General features: G+C 46.3%; 1 protein-coding gene across 8 annotated transcripts; it reads right to left on the bottom strand.

Moving 5' to 3' along the window:
• Positions 1 to 204: 204 nt before the first annotated feature.
• Positions 205 to 15,037, bottom strand: SLC20A1 (solute carrier family 20 member 1). Of its 8 annotated transcripts, none has more exons than XM_081101242.1 (11): positions 14,506 to 14,988; positions 14,263 to 14,403; positions 13,986 to 14,071; positions 8,324 to 8,420; positions 8,175 to 8,233; positions 5,725 to 5,844; positions 4,070 to 4,339; positions 3,400 to 3,958; positions 2,653 to 2,838; positions 1,830 to 1,914; positions 205 to 1,235 (listed from the first exon to the last, which is right to left on the bottom strand). In XM_081101242.1, exons 6-11 carry the CDS (start codon positions 5,741 to 5,743, stop codon positions 1,077 to 1,079), a joined length of 1,278 nt encoding a protein of 425 aa, XP_080957368.1. In that variant the 5' UTR covers positions 5,744 to 5,844; positions 8,175 to 8,233; positions 8,324 to 8,420; positions 13,986 to 14,071; positions 14,263 to 14,403; positions 14,506 to 14,988; the 3' UTR covers positions 205 to 1,076. The 8 variants fall into 8 exon arrangements, 7 of the variants coding, with proteins under 7 accessions (XP_080957368.1, XP_080957369.1, XP_080957370.1 ...); XM_081101243.1 differs by having other exon boundaries at positions 7,735 to 8,233; positions 14,506 to 14,884; XM_081101244.1 differs by lacking the exon at positions 14,506 to 14,988 and adding an exon at positions 7,720 to 7,856 and having other exon boundaries at positions 7,915 to 8,233; positions 14,263 to 14,283.
• Positions 15,038 to 16,320: the final 1,283 nt, after the last annotated feature.

Raw genomic sequence — 16,320 nt, 5'->3', positions numbered from 1 at the left:
AAAAAACTTAATGTTTTTAAAGAGAAATATGCCACACTCCCAACAGTCCCCATAGAGAATGTCATGTGTCGTGAGATCACAGGAACCGTAACAGGGAGGAGTGGAGAAAACCGAAGTCGGATATTGGTGTCACTTGTTAATGGATAAAGACAACTAATCAGGAGCCCCGATGCTTCACATATGAACAAAAACCATGACAACCAATTATCTAAAAACTGTAGGCCTTTTTATTCAGTTAAGAGGTAGACAGATGAACATGGAAGGCTGTCCCATCCAACTTGCCCAAAGTTCACACTCCATTCATCCATCCCACATTGCCAGAAATCTTAAAGAAATCACAACTGCCAGAGGCTTTTCTTCCTATTTTTTCATAGCAATAAGTCAGTCAGTCAACTGCTTGCAGGAAGTTACTAATTTAAATTCTTACTGTGCCCAACAACCTCGTCCCCACAAACGCCACAAATGCCAACAGAACCACCTGACACTGCCAACAGGAGGGCAGAGTGCAAATGACTATTTGACTAAGAGCTACAAGGGAAGCTTCAGATATGTTTTTGTTGTTACATCCCTGTGCGTGTTCAGGCAGAAGCTGGTGACACCACCAACCAGAGCACACTATATGTCAAATGGCTCTGAATGGTGTTTAAGAAAAAAAAAAAATCACAAGTTATCTTCAGACACAACATTAAAACATAATGGAATTGAAGCTGGGTACAAAAAGTAGATAAATATGTACAGGAAGTCACAGCCAATAGGAACCAGTGGAAACCTGGCTATTTAAATAGCTAATTTTGAGACAAGTCATATTTAGCACAAAAGCAAATGTAGCACAAGTAATACTTCCTCCCACAGCTCCCAAACTGTAGATTGTCCTGGGTCTCCTGTCTCACTGTAATCGTTCAGAGGAGCAGGAATGCTGTGGCGGTCCAAACACTGGCACGATTCTCATCCCAAATAGCTTCCACTCAGAGGATGACATATTTCTTTTATTTTTTTATTTTTGGTGCCCTTGACCAGAATCGAACCTGGGACCCTTCAGTCCACAGGCCAACGCTCTATCCACTGAGCCAAACCGGTCAGGGCAGGATGACATATTGGAAGAACGCCATGATAGCAGCGCTGATTACACCGGAAATGGGGACCGTGACAAACCAGGCCATGAAAATGTTGCGAAAAAGTCGCCAGTCAACAGCCTTTTTGGATCGGAGCCAGCCAACGGACACAACAGAGCCCACCTAGGAGAGAAACAGGCAAGAGAACTGGTTACTAATTCCAATGGTGCTCTGGTGAAGGGGCACATGACCTCAAGTAGGTAACTGCTGAACTAGACCAAGCCCAGGAAAGCTGGTTTACTTATAACGCATTAAGGAGATTACCTGTGGGAGAATGAAGGCAATATAAAAACCCAACCATTCAATTTGTTAACTGGGGTATATTATGATAAGGCTTTATATTCTTGACACATGTCCTGAACTTACAACTCCTCAAGATCCACTGCATAAAAGTTTCTAAACCAAAGTATATATAAAAAGAAAAGAAAAAAAAAAAAAGCCTAGCCCACCCGGTGTGGCTCGGTGGTTGAATGTCAACCTATGAACCAGAAAGTCAAGAGTCGATTCCCGGTCAGGGCACATGCCCGGGTTGTAGGATCAATCCCCAGTGTAGGGCATGCAGAAGGCAGCCAATCAATGATTCTCTTTCATCATTGATGTTTCTTTATCTCTCTCCCTCTCTCTTCCACTCTGAAATCAATAAAAAATATGTATTTTTTAAAAGCCTACATATTACCAGAACCATTCAAATGACATAGCACGTGACATAACACTTACTTTACAATGCGTTGTACTGATGGGAAGGCCAATGTTGGATGCAATTACCACAGTAAGGGCAGATGCCAGTTCAATACTGAAGCCACTGTGGACAAAAAAAGATGACTTGTTAAGAATGAAACTTGGTGTTTTTTTTATAAGCTACCACTACCTCAAAATTAATGCCAACTTGCTGTGCCCCACTCATGGACCTCTTTAGCTGGCTAGAATTCTTAAAATCTCCTTTCAATCAGGCCATGGGAATTCTCTTCTCCCTCTTCTCTAACGCATGAGGTTGTAAGGTTTTGTGGAAGCCCACGAACAACATTCACTTTTATTTTGAAGACTTTTGTTAGACATCCTTCTTGGGTCCCAAATAAAACAAAGGCAACCAGCAGGCGTGGCTCAGTGGTTGAGCATTGACCAATGAACCAGGAAGTCACGGTTCAATTCCTGGTCAGGGCACATGCCTAGATTGTAGGCTCGATCTCCAGTGTGGGGTGTGCAGGAGGCAGCCCATCAGTGATTCTCTCATCACTGATGTTTCTCTCTCTCCCCACCTCCCTCCCTCTCTGAAATCAATAAGATTTAAAAAAAAAAAAAAGCAACAGACCATCATAAAAAAACAAAGGCTGAGTATATACAGCAATTCACTCTTAGCAGACCTATCTTCCTCAGAAAAAGTTATTATTGTGAGACCACTGGAGTTAAACCTAAAAAGTTCACAGCAACAGTGAGATCATCAAGAACTTAGACAAACTGGGTCACTTTAACTAAAGAGTGATTCATGTGGCAGCACCACAGCTGTGTGTACCTCAGGAACAAGACCCCCTTCCCAGCTTACCTGGAGGGTGTGATCGGCGTCAGATCTTTGCCCATGGTCTGAATGACTCTCCTTCCCCACACCCACAGACCGATGCAGATGCCAACACCGCCGTACAGCAGAAGCCATATTGGAGTTGCTACTTTTGAAGATACATCTCCCGTTTTATAAACCAGATACAGGGCAACCAGAGGGCCAATGGCGTTGCTGAAAAGAAAAGTGAGGGCAAAGATTAACTTTTCAGACAGAACTGAAAACTGCGTAACTTAATAGTTGTCTTGAATGAAGCCTGAAGCTCACTTAGCAAATAGGTCTGTTTCACAGAAAATGAATGGAACCCACATACACAAGACGAGAGCTGCTCTGAGGGGCACCATGCATGTGGGGGCTGTCTTCTCATAGGGAGCCTAAAGCAACTCTGGGCTGCAACAGTTTATGAACCACAGAACTAATGCCAACAGCCTGCAAACTCATCCCACAAGGCAAAGATGTTGTTTTCTACCTTACAGCCCAAAATTTATTATCAAAGAACTGAGTCCCATCTCCATAGACAAAAAGGCTTCTCTGAACAATATGTTTACCACCCACAGAAAGCTCTCCAGAGAAAATTTTGCTGCTTGTTTTATTAAGTCAATTAACTGCTATTACCTCATCCTACCTAGATATTCAGTCTCACAGATGGCATCACCACCGCAGCCACAAGCATAGCCTTATAAAAAAGTAAACAGTCTAAAAACAGAATGAGCGCTAAGATTCAAAGTCACCAACCTGACATCATTGCCGCCATGGGCAAATGAGCCAAAGCAGGCTGTGAGGATCTGCAGGAACTGGAAGAGGAGAGAGACTTCTGGTTTATCCTGGTCATTCCACTCTTCTAGAGAGCTACTACTTCCTTTTCGGTCACCCAGGCCCATCTCTGCCTTGATGCTCATGTCCATCTCGGAGGCCGAGTGAATGTCAGACACAGCATTGCAGTAGCTGGTGTAACTGTCCATTCGGATTCGCTTCTTGCTGTCTGCGTTCGGCCACGTCAGCTTCTCCATCTCCTCACCTTTCTGCTCACCTTCTTTGGCACGGAATGAATCCAGAGGCATGCCACAGATTGCCATGGTATAGGAAGTGTAGCTATTGTTGCGCCTCAAGGGTTTGTCGCCGGAGTCTCCCATGCAGTCGCCCACCTTGGCAAGATGCAGCTTGTGCAGCAGCTCTTTGTACAAGCCGGAGTCTTTGTGCACCGTGTGATACTGGTAGTGGCCACTGGAGTTGATCTGGTTACTGACGGCCTGGTTGAACTGAACTAGGTTCCCGTTAGGCAGCTGCACTGCACCTGGCCAAGACCAAAAGGAAACATCAACATCAAGAGCATCACGAGGCACCAGTGAGCCTCTGCACCGGCAGGAAAGTGAAACTGTTCCCCCGCCGAAGAAATTCCACTCACCGTTCATGGGGCCGTCCAGGCTGGTTTCCTCTTTCAGGTCCACACTGGGAAGCCGCTCGCGCTCCGGCGCTTCCTCCAAGTCTCCCAGCTTGAAGGAGACAGTCCTCTCCTCCACCACCGCCCGCAGGGGCGCGGGGCCAGGCCCCGCCTCGGAGACGGGACTCCGGGTTTCTATGGCACCCAGAGACAACTTTGCTTCTTCGTGGTCTTCTTTCAAGCTATTCTTTTTTTCCATTAAGGGGCTTACCGAAGGACTAGACTTTATTTCTCCTAGAAAAGAAGAAATTTTTGTTTGGTTTTGACCAAACCCAGTTGTTCCACATCTCCCCTTTCCCCATTTCAAAACAGTCCATCTCAACATATGTAAACTTCAGTACAAATCCAGAATCATCTTCCTGCCTGTTGTATTTGCCACGTCTCGTTTTTCCTGGGAGGAAACCAACAATGCAGGACACTTAGCATCGGGGCTGCAAAGCTTTTCAGTGAAGGACCACGCAGCAAAGGCTCCGTGGGCTCTGTGGTGTCCTTCCTTTACACAGAGGCCATGCTTCGTTCCCTGACAACCTGTTCTGCAGTGAAAGGAACTCAAGCCAAGGCTGGCAACAGATCGAAATGTGGACTGCACCTAGTTCATGTTTTTAAAAAAGGAATTCCCCCAAAAACCCCTCCATGAATTCAAGCGAAGCAACACAGCTCAGTGCAGGCAATGGAAGATGACAACTCTAATTTCCACTTCTGTAAAAGAGATGTGCCTTTGATAAATTCCACAACTAGGCAGGGACATTTTCTGCCTAGCAAGCCAATGCCCAGAGTCTACATGCTCATTCAGGCATCACAGTCAAGCTAGAGCAGAGCATAAAACATCAGGGAGACTTGTATCATCTTCTCCCAGACTGAGGGGAAACGAGGTCAGTCAGGACTGAGCCTCGCTCCCACTGTGCGCAGGCGCTCGGTGCAGCTGCATGACGCAGCACTGCTCCCAAGGCCACTGCAGCCGGTGCTGCCTCCCTTCCAAACAGCAAACCACATCGCCCACTGAGCATTTGCAAGTGAAAAGGGCAGAGAAAGACTGTACTAAGAGAACTCCACCAGTAAGGAAAGGAATACAAGATTTAAGACTAACCAGAATGTACTCAGTGTTTAACTACAGCACAACTGTGTGCAGCAATGGCCTAAATGAAGCTAAAGGACACTTGCAGAAGTTCACCTCCAGGATTTGTGCTACAATTCTGAGAACTGTGAGGTCGGATATATACGACAGCCATAGCTTTCAATGTCTAAATACGAAGTTCCACACAGAATTAGGGTAAATATTTCCTCTATGAAATCATTTTTTTTCATTAATGTACCCTTAAGTATTCTCACTTAATGTAGTCTACACTGTCCATTTGCTCTTACTGGAAACTGATTAAGGTACAGTTCACTAATAAATGCCCAGCTTGTATCCACAGCATAGGTCCAACATTCCCTCTGACCAGTCTCAGATAATTTTAAGTCAGTAAGAATATACTTTGGTTGATAAACCCATAGCCTCAAATATTCATTTAAAATTTCTGACATTGCCAATATATCCAAATACTGGAATTTTATAGGTGGCCAAACAAAAAGAAATAGCACATTTCAAGTTAAATTTTCTGCTACAATGTGATACTTACGTTCAATTTTCCTCTTCATCCTGGGACATACAAAGAACCAGACGATAAGGGCACAGAGAACTGCACATCCCACCGAGATGAGGATGGTGCCCCACAGAGGAAGTTTGTCAAAGCCCAGCACTAGGAGATAAAATGGTGCATCTTGAAAACCCCAGGGCTAAAGCCCTTGCCACAGTGTGTAAACCCTCCTAGGGGGACTCAGGTTCCCCACGCCAGCCCATCGCCCTTCAGCAGCTGCCAGCTTTAGGTCCACAGGATCAACTGCGCTCGTGGCTATACAGACTTGGGAGGAAAATCTAGTTGTCACCTGACACCCACACCAGTCTGGCCCACTTTCAATACCTACTAGACTGCTGCCTCCCAAGTGCCTTCACAAACTAGCCTTTTCCCTTTCTTTGCCTTAGATAATGGGGATTACTATACTGAGAATCTACTAGTTATGGAAGTTAATGGAACCACCCCACTCCCGTCTCCAGATGGTGGCTGTGCACATTACACAGGAAGGTGCCAGAGTCACATCTGTTATACTGATAGAATTCTCTGTGGGGTTATCACAGCCACTGTACTATCCTCCAGCAAAATCCTTTACAACAAGATTATTATCTCTTAGACTAAGATACAGAAAACAAGGATATTACTTATCAAAAGATAAGAACAGTTCAAAGGAGTCTTTCACAAAACAAAAATAATTTAGTGGTAGCTGCACTCATAAGCTGTATCTTAGAAACTTGTCTACCTTTTCATAAGGCTCAGGGATCAGTAATATCAGTCTCCATCTGCTTACCACTGAAATGTCAATAGGCTCCAAGCCTCTAGTATATTATTTATGACAGAAGCAAAACACCATAGAATCTATTTAAGCCTAAAAGATGTTTTGATTTCTAGTTTATCCAAGAGCTTAGTTACTTATGGTTGTTCTGCGTTCTTTTACTTATTTTGAATTAAATTACTTATAAAATGACAATTCTACTGGCCCCTCAAAAATGATTACTATTTTAAAGTCGTATGTAAATTGAGAACCCTTCAAAATGCAAGTTTTATAATGACTACAAATCTTTTCATTTCAATTCCTGCTATCAAGCTTCCTCATGAAAAGCCACACAAACTATAATATACATAAAATGCAATCAATATCCATCACAATTTAAATTTGCCCACATTCCAAGTTTAAAAAGGGAAATAAGACTGGTTTTTCTTGTAAATGATCCACAAAAGGCAGAGCAAAAATATCCAAGTTCCCTTTTCAAAACAACTGAAAATATTAAGTTTCTAATTTCACTGAACTATGAGCTCTGCTGCTGCTACATAAACACCAGTGCTTAGAGCAGGCGTGGGTGGGCAAACTTTTTGACTCGAGGGCCACAATGGGTTCTTAAACTGGACCGGAGGGCCGGAACAAAAGCATGGATGGAGTGTTTGTGTGAACTAATATAAATTCAAAGTAAACATCATTACATAAAAGGGCACGGTCTTTTTTTTTTTTTTTTTTTTTTTTTAGTTTTATTCATTTCAAACGGGCCGAATCCGGCCCACGGGCCGTAGTTTGCCCACGGTTGGCTTAGAGTCTCTTGGAGACTTCTTAGGTTAGCATGAAGAACCAAATTTAAACCAATGGAAATGCTGCATCCAAGCTTTCCTTTGCCTGCAGCATTTGGCAAGGTGTCTAGTAAGCTTTAAAGAAGATCAATATTCTCATAGGTCACGTAGCTTCCAGATACTTTCCAGTTCCCTTTCCCCTCTCCCCCACTATATGCACATGTGTCCCGGGCAACAACATACATGTATTTCTTCCAGTCAAAGGACAGGAGCACTGAATTAATGGTCAAAGACACTCATGCCAAATAAACCTAGACAGCACAACCAAGCTGATCAAGGTAGGTATAGCCCTGCTGACAAGTTACAAGTTGTCAATCTTTTTCAGTTGCTAAATTAAACATGCATCATAATTTAATCCATAAATTGCCTTAGCCCCAACATGAGTATTTCAATTTTTACATTCTCACAAATTACTTTTCCTCTTAGCTGCATGAATTCTTCTTCCACATGCACTTAAGGCCAGGTGTTAAACATCCCAACTCTTCTCATCCAAGCAGGTTTAGGGGAGTAAATTTAGTACTTAGAAATAAAAGTGGCTCCATTTGGGAGAGAAAATGAAAATATCAAGCAAATCAGTGCAGAAATAAAAGTGGCTCCATTTGGGAGAGAAAATGAAAATATCAAGCAAATCAGTGCTAAATGGCTGATTATTGAAGACCAAATAGAACTAAGAACTCTTCAGCAGCCAGCAGTTGAGGCCAGTACCAATGCCAGTATTTAGGCATAGATAGGAGAAAGGGAGAGAGACCATATTATCTTGGGTCCTGTGAAGACTAAAGAGTAAAGGTCTGTAGTGATTTAGAATCTGAGCAGGTCTCTTTGGTTGAAAAACTATCTAGGTTAACTCAGCATACACTAGCCTGCAGCCTTCTGAAATGGGTGCAGGCCAGCCACCTTCTAGGAGATTTCAGCCCTGTAAAGCAAAAAGGGGTAAATTGGGCATTTAATGCAAGTTTTGTAAACAACTTTAAATTCACATCTAAATATTTTGATATGTACTTACAAGGTGCTCCAGTATACATGATGGAAAACAGGTTTATCCCAACCGTGCAAGCATAGAAAACTGGCAAAGCTCGCAAACCATTAGGAACTGGATCTGCCTGTAAAATAACGTTAAGATCAATACCTAAAAGCTGTGACAATGAGCCCATGTCTATACAACCTTGTAAAAGGACAGGTTCAGGAATTCCGATGCCAACAGCTGTTTCTCCACAGTAGTTCCCGAGCCCAGTTGGGCTTTTTCCTACATCTGCTCCTGGAACTCTGCTCATCAAGGCCAATTTACAGCTTCCTGAAGTAAGTTTATGTGTTCTTTGTTTTGAGTTTTTGTTTTATCAGTTTTTAACAAGACTACCTATACCAGTAATGTCCCCAAAAATCAGTTAACACTCAGGGTTCCAGACGTAAATCTGAACACACACCTGAAGGCGTACTAGACATTTGTTAAGAGATGTCAAGAAACAGGCCTTGATATGTTAGAACATTTCTTACCTGTAAAAATTTCTTGCAAATACGCTATGTAGTAGAATATACCTATAACAACCACCTTAATCTAGACACCTGATGAATACACCATTATTAATGATTTATTTACCCAAGTGCTAAGATAAAAACCAAGTGTGCACCAGATTACCCCTCATTCAACCGACTGTGCCGAGCACTGTTCTTGGCACTGAAATACAGAAGTGAATGACAATGCCCCTGCCCTCACAGAACTGAAATTTACATTCTAACACAGAACAATGTAATGTACTGACAAATGCTGAGGAAAAATAAAGAAGGGTAAGGAGAAAATGATGGAAGGAGTACATTTTCATTCAGGGAGGGGGGTGGTGGAAGGAAGAATCAGTGGAGCAAAGACACGAATATTTAAGTCAACAACCATGTACACACTTAGGGGTAGAGAAGGAGCCGGCTACCTGGCTACCTGGTGAGATGGGGGTGGGAGTGGGGGCCTGGGGCAGAATATTCTAGACAGCGATGTCAGCCAGTGCAAAGGCCCTGAGACGAAACTTGAAATGTTTAAGAACAGCAAAAAGGCCAGTGTGACTGGAGACAAGAAGAGTTCCACTTACAACAAATGTGTATTAATTTTACAGGAAAAGACGGAAGTCGAACACTTAGGAATGAGAGCATGGATCTGAATACATGGGAAGGCTAACCTGTAAAAATGTTGACCTATAGGTTTACTGCTATCTTGATCACAATCCAATGGAAAATCTTGGGGAGGAAGAGAAAGAGATAAAGACCCAAAAGTTATCCTAAAGCTTCCAGAATAACCAGTGGGAAGAGGGAGGCACTAGCTTAAGATCAACGAAACAAGAGAAAATAAGGTGCCACTCCAAGTCAGTAGAGATGGGCCCTTACTGAAAAGCACTGAGTTTTAGCCCCCCTATCTACAGGTAAATGGCCAAAATAAAAACCAAGAGTAACATAGAGAACCTAGGGACTGTTAAGCTTTCCCGAGCGACTCAACAATGTGGGTCACACCCCAAGGGCAGTCAATAGGTTATGAACTTGAGGGGTGTATACATTTTTCTTCTACTAAGAACTACCCATGGGCCCTAACCGGTTGGCTCAGTGGATAGAGCATCGGCCTGTGGATTGAAGGGTCCCAGGTTCAATTCCGGTCAAGGGCATGTACCTTGGTTGCGGGCACATCCCCAGTAGGGAGTGTGCAGGAGGCAGCTGAATTGATGTTTCTCTCTCATCAATGTTTCTAACTCTCTATCCCTCTCCCTTCCTCTCTGTAAAAAATCAATAAAATATATTTTTTAAAAAAAGATCTATGGTTTGAAGAAAACTCTTCAAGGAACTTAAGACCCACCCTACCCCCAATCAAAACCCATTAGGGTTCTAGACTTAGGTAGGGACTTCTCTTTTAACAGATTTTCAAATAATACTTGGTATTTTGATATCAAATCAAACTGTACTTGGTTGGTCAAAAAGAAGTAGCCATGTATTTGTTTTTCTTTTTTTTTAAATGTACTTTTATTGATTTCAGAGAGGATGGGAGAGGAAGAGACAAACATCAATGATGAGAATTACCCATCAGCTGCCTCCCTCATGCCCCCTATGCGGATCGAGCCCACAACCCAGGCACGTGCCCTTGACTGGAATCAAATCGGGTACCCTTCAGTCCGCAGGCCTATGTTCTATCCACTGAGCCAAACCAGGTAGGGCTGTGTTTACTTTTCTGTATAGCTCAATTACATATTCCAAAGTAATCAGTAATGAATTACCTGGGATAGGGAATGAATGACACTACTACCAGTTTATTATGAAATCACAGGCTCATGGTTTAAAAAAATAAAAAAGTTCCTAAGAGTCTGGGTAAAAGGAAAAACCTGAGCAATCTACCGCTCCCTTTCACTCCAGACTTCGCAGTCACTCCTCTTCCCACTGGCTAAAAAGTAACCAGGGCTAACAATTTTATGAAATATTACCAAATGACCCATCGAACATCCCTTAAAACTTTATCTGGAAATAACATGTCTTATTCATTTATGTGGGATGGGAGAGGGGTCTCCATAACTCCCTATCTTCAACCAGAACAGTTCCTGTTTTACATAGTGAATGTTCCAGTAAGCTTTTGTCTAAAGAAAAAGGTTTCTCTGAGTTTGAAAAGATGTCCAGTGTGATTCCCAATAGAAGGGAAGGAAAATGCTGAAAGTATTTAGAATTTAAATACTCCACAGGAAAACCTCCCCTTCCCTTATTCCTGTTTATTGCCAGTCCTTTTTTGTTGTTGTTGTTAATCTTCAGAAGGATATTTTTCCATTGTTTTTTATGGAGAGTGGGAGAGACAGGGAAAGACAGAAACATTGATGTGAGAGAAACACGTCGACTGGTTACCTTCCAAATGAGCCCTGACCAGGGCACAGGCCAGGGAGACGCCTGCAACCAAGGTACAAGCCCCTGACGGCAATTGAACCCGGGACCGTTTGGCCCACAGGCCAACGCTCTAGCCACTGAGCCAAACCGGCTAGGGCTCTTGCCCAGGCAATAGCGTTAACAGAATTACCTCATCTCTATTCTGCTTTTCCCTAGTAGACTACTCAATGCCCGTGGAACAGACATTCAGAGAATGGAAACTTTTTAAGAAGTAATTTCAATGTCAACTTCCAAAACAAAAACTTAAATTGGGCCCTAACTGGTTTGGCTCAGTGGATAGAGCATCGGCCTGCGAACTCAAAGGTCCCAGGTTCGATTCCGGTCAAGGGCATGTACCTTGGTTGCGGGCACATCCCCAGTAGGGGGTGTGCAGGAGGCAGCTGATCGATGTTTCTAACTCTCTATCCCTCTCCCTTCCTCTCTGTAAAAAATCAATAAAATATATTTAAAACAAAACAAAAAAAAACTTAAATTGGAAAATTTTAACAGCCAGGACCCCCAAAAGTTACTCATCTAATGATGATTTCTTGAGAGTTAAAACCTAACTAGCCAGAAATAGTCACTCATTGCATGAAAACTCGGGTTATTGATAGAATGGACACAGAATATGTGCAGAAGTGCATGCCCCCGGGTGGAGGGGTGGGGGAAGGAGGAAAGTGAGGAAGACCCTCAAAGTCAATTTTGGTTTAAACACTATTTCAATTATTCTTGATCATGTCCACCCTAATACCCATACAACTTTGTAGGGAGCAGCTGTAGGGTTAAGCCTCAGACTGACTTGTTGGCAAAGCCACAAACAAGTCCCAGCTTAGAGGGCACAGCCCTCTTTAGCATAATTAAGCTTGACCTTATGAGCTCCCTAGATCCTATCTGGGTAGCTAATGGGCTGTGGGAGGTGCAGCAAGTGCTGCCAAAACAAGTGAAACTCACAAGAACGCTGTAACTATGGTGACCACTACCTTGTTTACCTCTGACTATAAAATAAAGACTCAGCTTGCTGCCTGGGTCTCTCTCTGTGGCCTTAGCCAGGCACGGGAGATCCACCTAGAGTCTTAGACCCAGCTTATTCTCTTTGTCTTTTCTACATCCTTCACCGCCCCCCTCAGGCTCACCGAACCCTTGGCTGTGCTGGCCTGGCACACAACTTAATATAGCCCTGGTCAGGGTGGCTCAGTTGGTTGAGCATCAAGGTCCAAAGGTCACGGGTTCAATTCTCAGTCAGGGAACACGTCCAAGTTATGGGTTTAATCCCCAGTAGGGGGCGTGCAGGAACAGCAGATCAATGTTTCTCCCTTTCTCCCTCTCTCTAAAATCAATAAAAACACTTTTTTTTAAAAATGAAGTTAATATATCTAACTGAAGCTCTCAATAACTGGGGATAAAAGTACCTAGCATGCATTCCTCAAACAAGAGGTCTGGCATCTCAAAAATCTCTCTTTGTACCTCAGAGCACTACCATTCCCCGTAAAGAAGACAAGTTTGTTTTGTCCCAAGACCCATATAACCCCTCCAGTATCAGATGCATCTGCTTCTCATTAATCAACAGAGACCCAGTGTAAACCTTTATATAAGCAGGACTCCCTAATAAGGGATTTTCTATCAATTCTCCTGGTTCACTGATGTGACTTACTACTACTACTAAAACATCTGGTCTGACTACTAGCAAGCCTCCGATTTGAGCATCACATTGTCCTACGAGACAGCTATGGGAAGTGGGAAGGTAGATGTAGTCATACCAGCTTGCAGTATAAACAATACCAAGCTCTGAGACAGTATCGATGAATTGTTTACTCTCAAATTATTCCAGGCTACAAATGCTTCAAGTTTGCAAAGCACTGAACGGCTTTATTCTTCCATACTAATGCCAGTCAGTTTCTATAGAGAAGAGGTACAATTCCTTCCCTAGAGGAGCCTACAACTAGACCAAACGAGTGGGTCTGAACATATTCTTTCCCCTGGGGGCAAAGCTACTTATCTCCCTTCACTCAGATTTCTACAGCTTAGAAGCATTTTTAAGAGCTTACAATGGACAGTTAAGAGCCATTTACCTCAGAAAAAGGACAACTTTGTTTTCTTAGAAAAACGCATTTATTCTCACTGTAACTCAGTCCAATGACAACACCCCTTGTTGTCCACCTTGGAGCCCACATCAGACTTCTTGATGAAAGAAATGCTATCGGTCCCCGAAAAGGCATTTTCAAGTGGACAGGAAATGAAATGGCTCTCTGGATTTTTTTTTTTTCTGGCCCAGAAAAACAAAACAGTTCTAAGGAATTAGAGTCTAAGTCACAGTGAGAAGTAGGGTTTCCACCTAGAAGCTTATAAACAGGTTATAAGGGTAATCAGCTCTACTGAATTAACTACGTAGACCCAAACTACTCCATTTACGTGGAACTAAGAAAAAGCCACAGGGGACATTGTGAATTGTTGAACCCCAAGCCTACAATTCAAAACAGTCGGCATGATGGTCGTTTAAAGTAGTAATCTGCACAAAGCTGGGCAAAACCACCTTAAATACGTTTCCCTGATTTTCCACTCCGTCTCTCCTTGGCACGCCAAAGCGTTCGTTCAATCCCCCCCCCCCCCCAACACCCTCTTGGTGAAAGCTTGCTTCTTGCAGAGAACTTAGCAACATACAAAAGGTGTACAGAACAAAGAATTTTTCAACTTCCCAAGGCCATGTACCTACACACCAATTACACTGCAAGAACGCTACTGGTTTGAATACCAGACCCCCTAAAGGTCATAAAAGGGGGGGAGAGAAAAATTACCTTACGGAGGATGAATGTCCGAACAAGGAAGAATAAAATTCCGGACATGATCCCAGAAAGCAGCGGAGAAACAAACCAAGACATCACTGGAATAGAACACACGAAGAACAAATATCAACAACTAACAAAAGTCAGGAACCAAAACGCACTTTACATTTTAGTGCTATTCTGTTTCCACAATTTGACCCTGTCCCTCTGCCCCTTCAACACAACACTCCCCAGAGGCAATGCCACGGGCGAGGACAAGAACTGAGAAGCCACTCTGAATGAAACATACCAATTTTTACCAGTTCGGACCACTTGACACCTTCCTGCCCTTGAGCCACCAGGGAGAAACCAATGGTGGCGCCCACGATACAATGGGTTCCAGAAATGGGGAGCCTCAAAAACGAAGCCGCTAGCTGCCACACGGCCGAACCTGCAACACAGTCAAGTTTGACTCAGTCAATGACAAAACCCCATCACGGAGGCGGCGCAGGCTGCAGGCAGTCATGTGAGGGGCGCCCCGCAAGGAACTCACCGAACATGGCGCTGACCGAGCCGGCCATCAGCAGGTGCTGGGTGGTGTTGTACATGGTCACGTCGATCAGGCCCTTCCGGATGGTCTCGCTCACCTTGGCGCCCAGCAGGACGGAGCCCACGGTCTCGAAGATGCTGGCGAGGATGCAGGCCTGCTTCAGGGTCACCACCCCCGAGCCCACCGCCGTGCCGAACGAATTCGCCACGTCATTGGCGCCCACGGAGAAGGCCAGCACGAAGGCGATGATGAAGCCCAGGACCAGCATCCACAGGTACTTCTCCAGCGGGCCGCCGGGGGCCGTGGCCGCGGTGCTGGCCATCAGCGTGGCCGCCGCGGCGCTGGCCACCAGCGTGGCCGCGGTGGACGCCATCCCCGGAGCAGCGGCCTTAAACTAACAAGAACTACTGCTGCGCGGCTTTCAGGCGTGTAAACAGAATGAGTATGAGGTATCACAGACGCTCTAATAAATAATATATATTATATAAAATTAAATACTGTAAACTGCGGCAGACACCGGGCCGGCCGCTGCTATACGCTGCGCGCGGGCATCTGCGGTGCGGGACACCTCGGGCTCCGGGGGGCTAGCGGCGCGGCGCGGAAGGCCATGGCGAGGACGCGCGGGGACAAGGGCTCATCCTGCGGAGGACAGAGGACCACGATGGCGCACGCCCACCAGCCCCCTGCCCACAGCCCCGGGCCGGGCGCGCGGCCAGCACGTGGCGGGCCCCTCCCCGCGCCCGCCCACCCGCCCTCCGTGGACACCGAGACAGGCCGCTCCCACGCGCCGGGACCGCCAAAAAGGCCGCGGGCGGGGGCGGGGGGGAGAGGGGCGCACGAGGCAGGAATCCCGCCTGCCCAGAAAGAAAGCGCCCTTCCCCGCGGCGCCCCACTCACCACGGAGACGAGAGCGGACGCAGACGGGGAGGTCCAGGCGGCGAGCACACAACGGGCGGGGCGGGAACCTCCGGGAAGCAGCGCAGCGCAGCGCCTCAGAAACGGAGGATGAGAAAGTAGCCAGGCTCGCCGGCGGCCATCATTCGGATGGCACCCGCCGCCTGCCGCACTTTATAGTCCGCTCGCGGGGCCCACGTGACCCGTCGCGCGCGCGCGCGCGCGATCCACCTCGGAGCTCCGCCCCCGGTGACGCACTCCGGCCAGGCGGGCTGGCCCAGCGGGAAAAGCCCGACGCCAGCGCTCATTGGCCCGTCGCGCTCCGGAGGCCACGCCCCCACAGGCAGCCGATCACTCCGGGGCTGGGCGGGGGGTTTCCGCCTCGCCTGGCCTGGCCTTGCCGCCTGGTGACAGTGGGGTCGTCTGTGGGGTTCTGAGGCCGCGATCACGGTCGTTCCTGGTTCCTCCCGCGAGCCCCGGTTTATGCCGCGGGCCGCGCCCCCATCCGCACTTGGAGAGCATCTGTAACCGCGTCGGGAGGCCACGCCTGACCGGTGATGCTGCGAACCCAGTTCCCCCACGTTGCCGCCCCTGTGATGCCCTTGGCCAGACAGGCGCCGCCCCGCCCCGGAGAAGGGAGGCGCGTGGGCCTCGCTCCCGCCGGCGCGCACCGGATGGAGGCCCCGTGGACCATCCCGAGAATCAGGCGGTCCCCAAGAGCGTCCGGGGGCGCCGGGACGCTCCGGGTCACCGACCCCCGCGGACGCCAGTGTTTTCCGCCAGGCGCGGGGGCGGGGCGAGGAGGAGGACGCCAATGCGGAGTGCGGTCCCTGCTCCGCTCGCTGCGCTGCGTCCCCACGAGCCAGTCCCAGAATATCCGACTGCGCCCTCCCGATCGTGAATTTTTAGGATCAGTACCTGCCT

Source organism: Myotis nattereri (assembly GCF_964212035.1).
Source record: "Myotis nattereri genome assembly, chromosome: 10".
Lineage (NCBI taxonomy): Eukaryota > Metazoa > Chordata > Mammalia > Chiroptera > Vespertilionidae > Myotis > Myotis nattereri.
This window is presented reverse-complemented; position numbering and strand designations above follow the sequence as displayed.

What these genes read in the sequence shown, in the direction of transcription:
- SLC20A1 (XM_081101241.1), bottom strand. Translation starts at nt 14,875, where the DNA reads ATGGCGTCCACCGCGGCCACGCTGGTGGCCAGCGCCGCGGCGGCCACG. An exon ending in CTCGGTCAGCGCCATGTTCG is followed by an intron (nt 14,404 to 14,505) that starts GTGAGTTCCTTG and finishes ACTGTGTTGCAG; the next exon opens with GTTCGGCCGTGTGGCAGCTA. An exon ending in ACGCCGATCACACCCTCCAG is followed by an intron (nt 1,915 to 2,652) that starts GTAAGCTGGGAA and finishes TTTTGTCCACAG; the next exon opens with TGGCTTCAGTATTGAACTGG.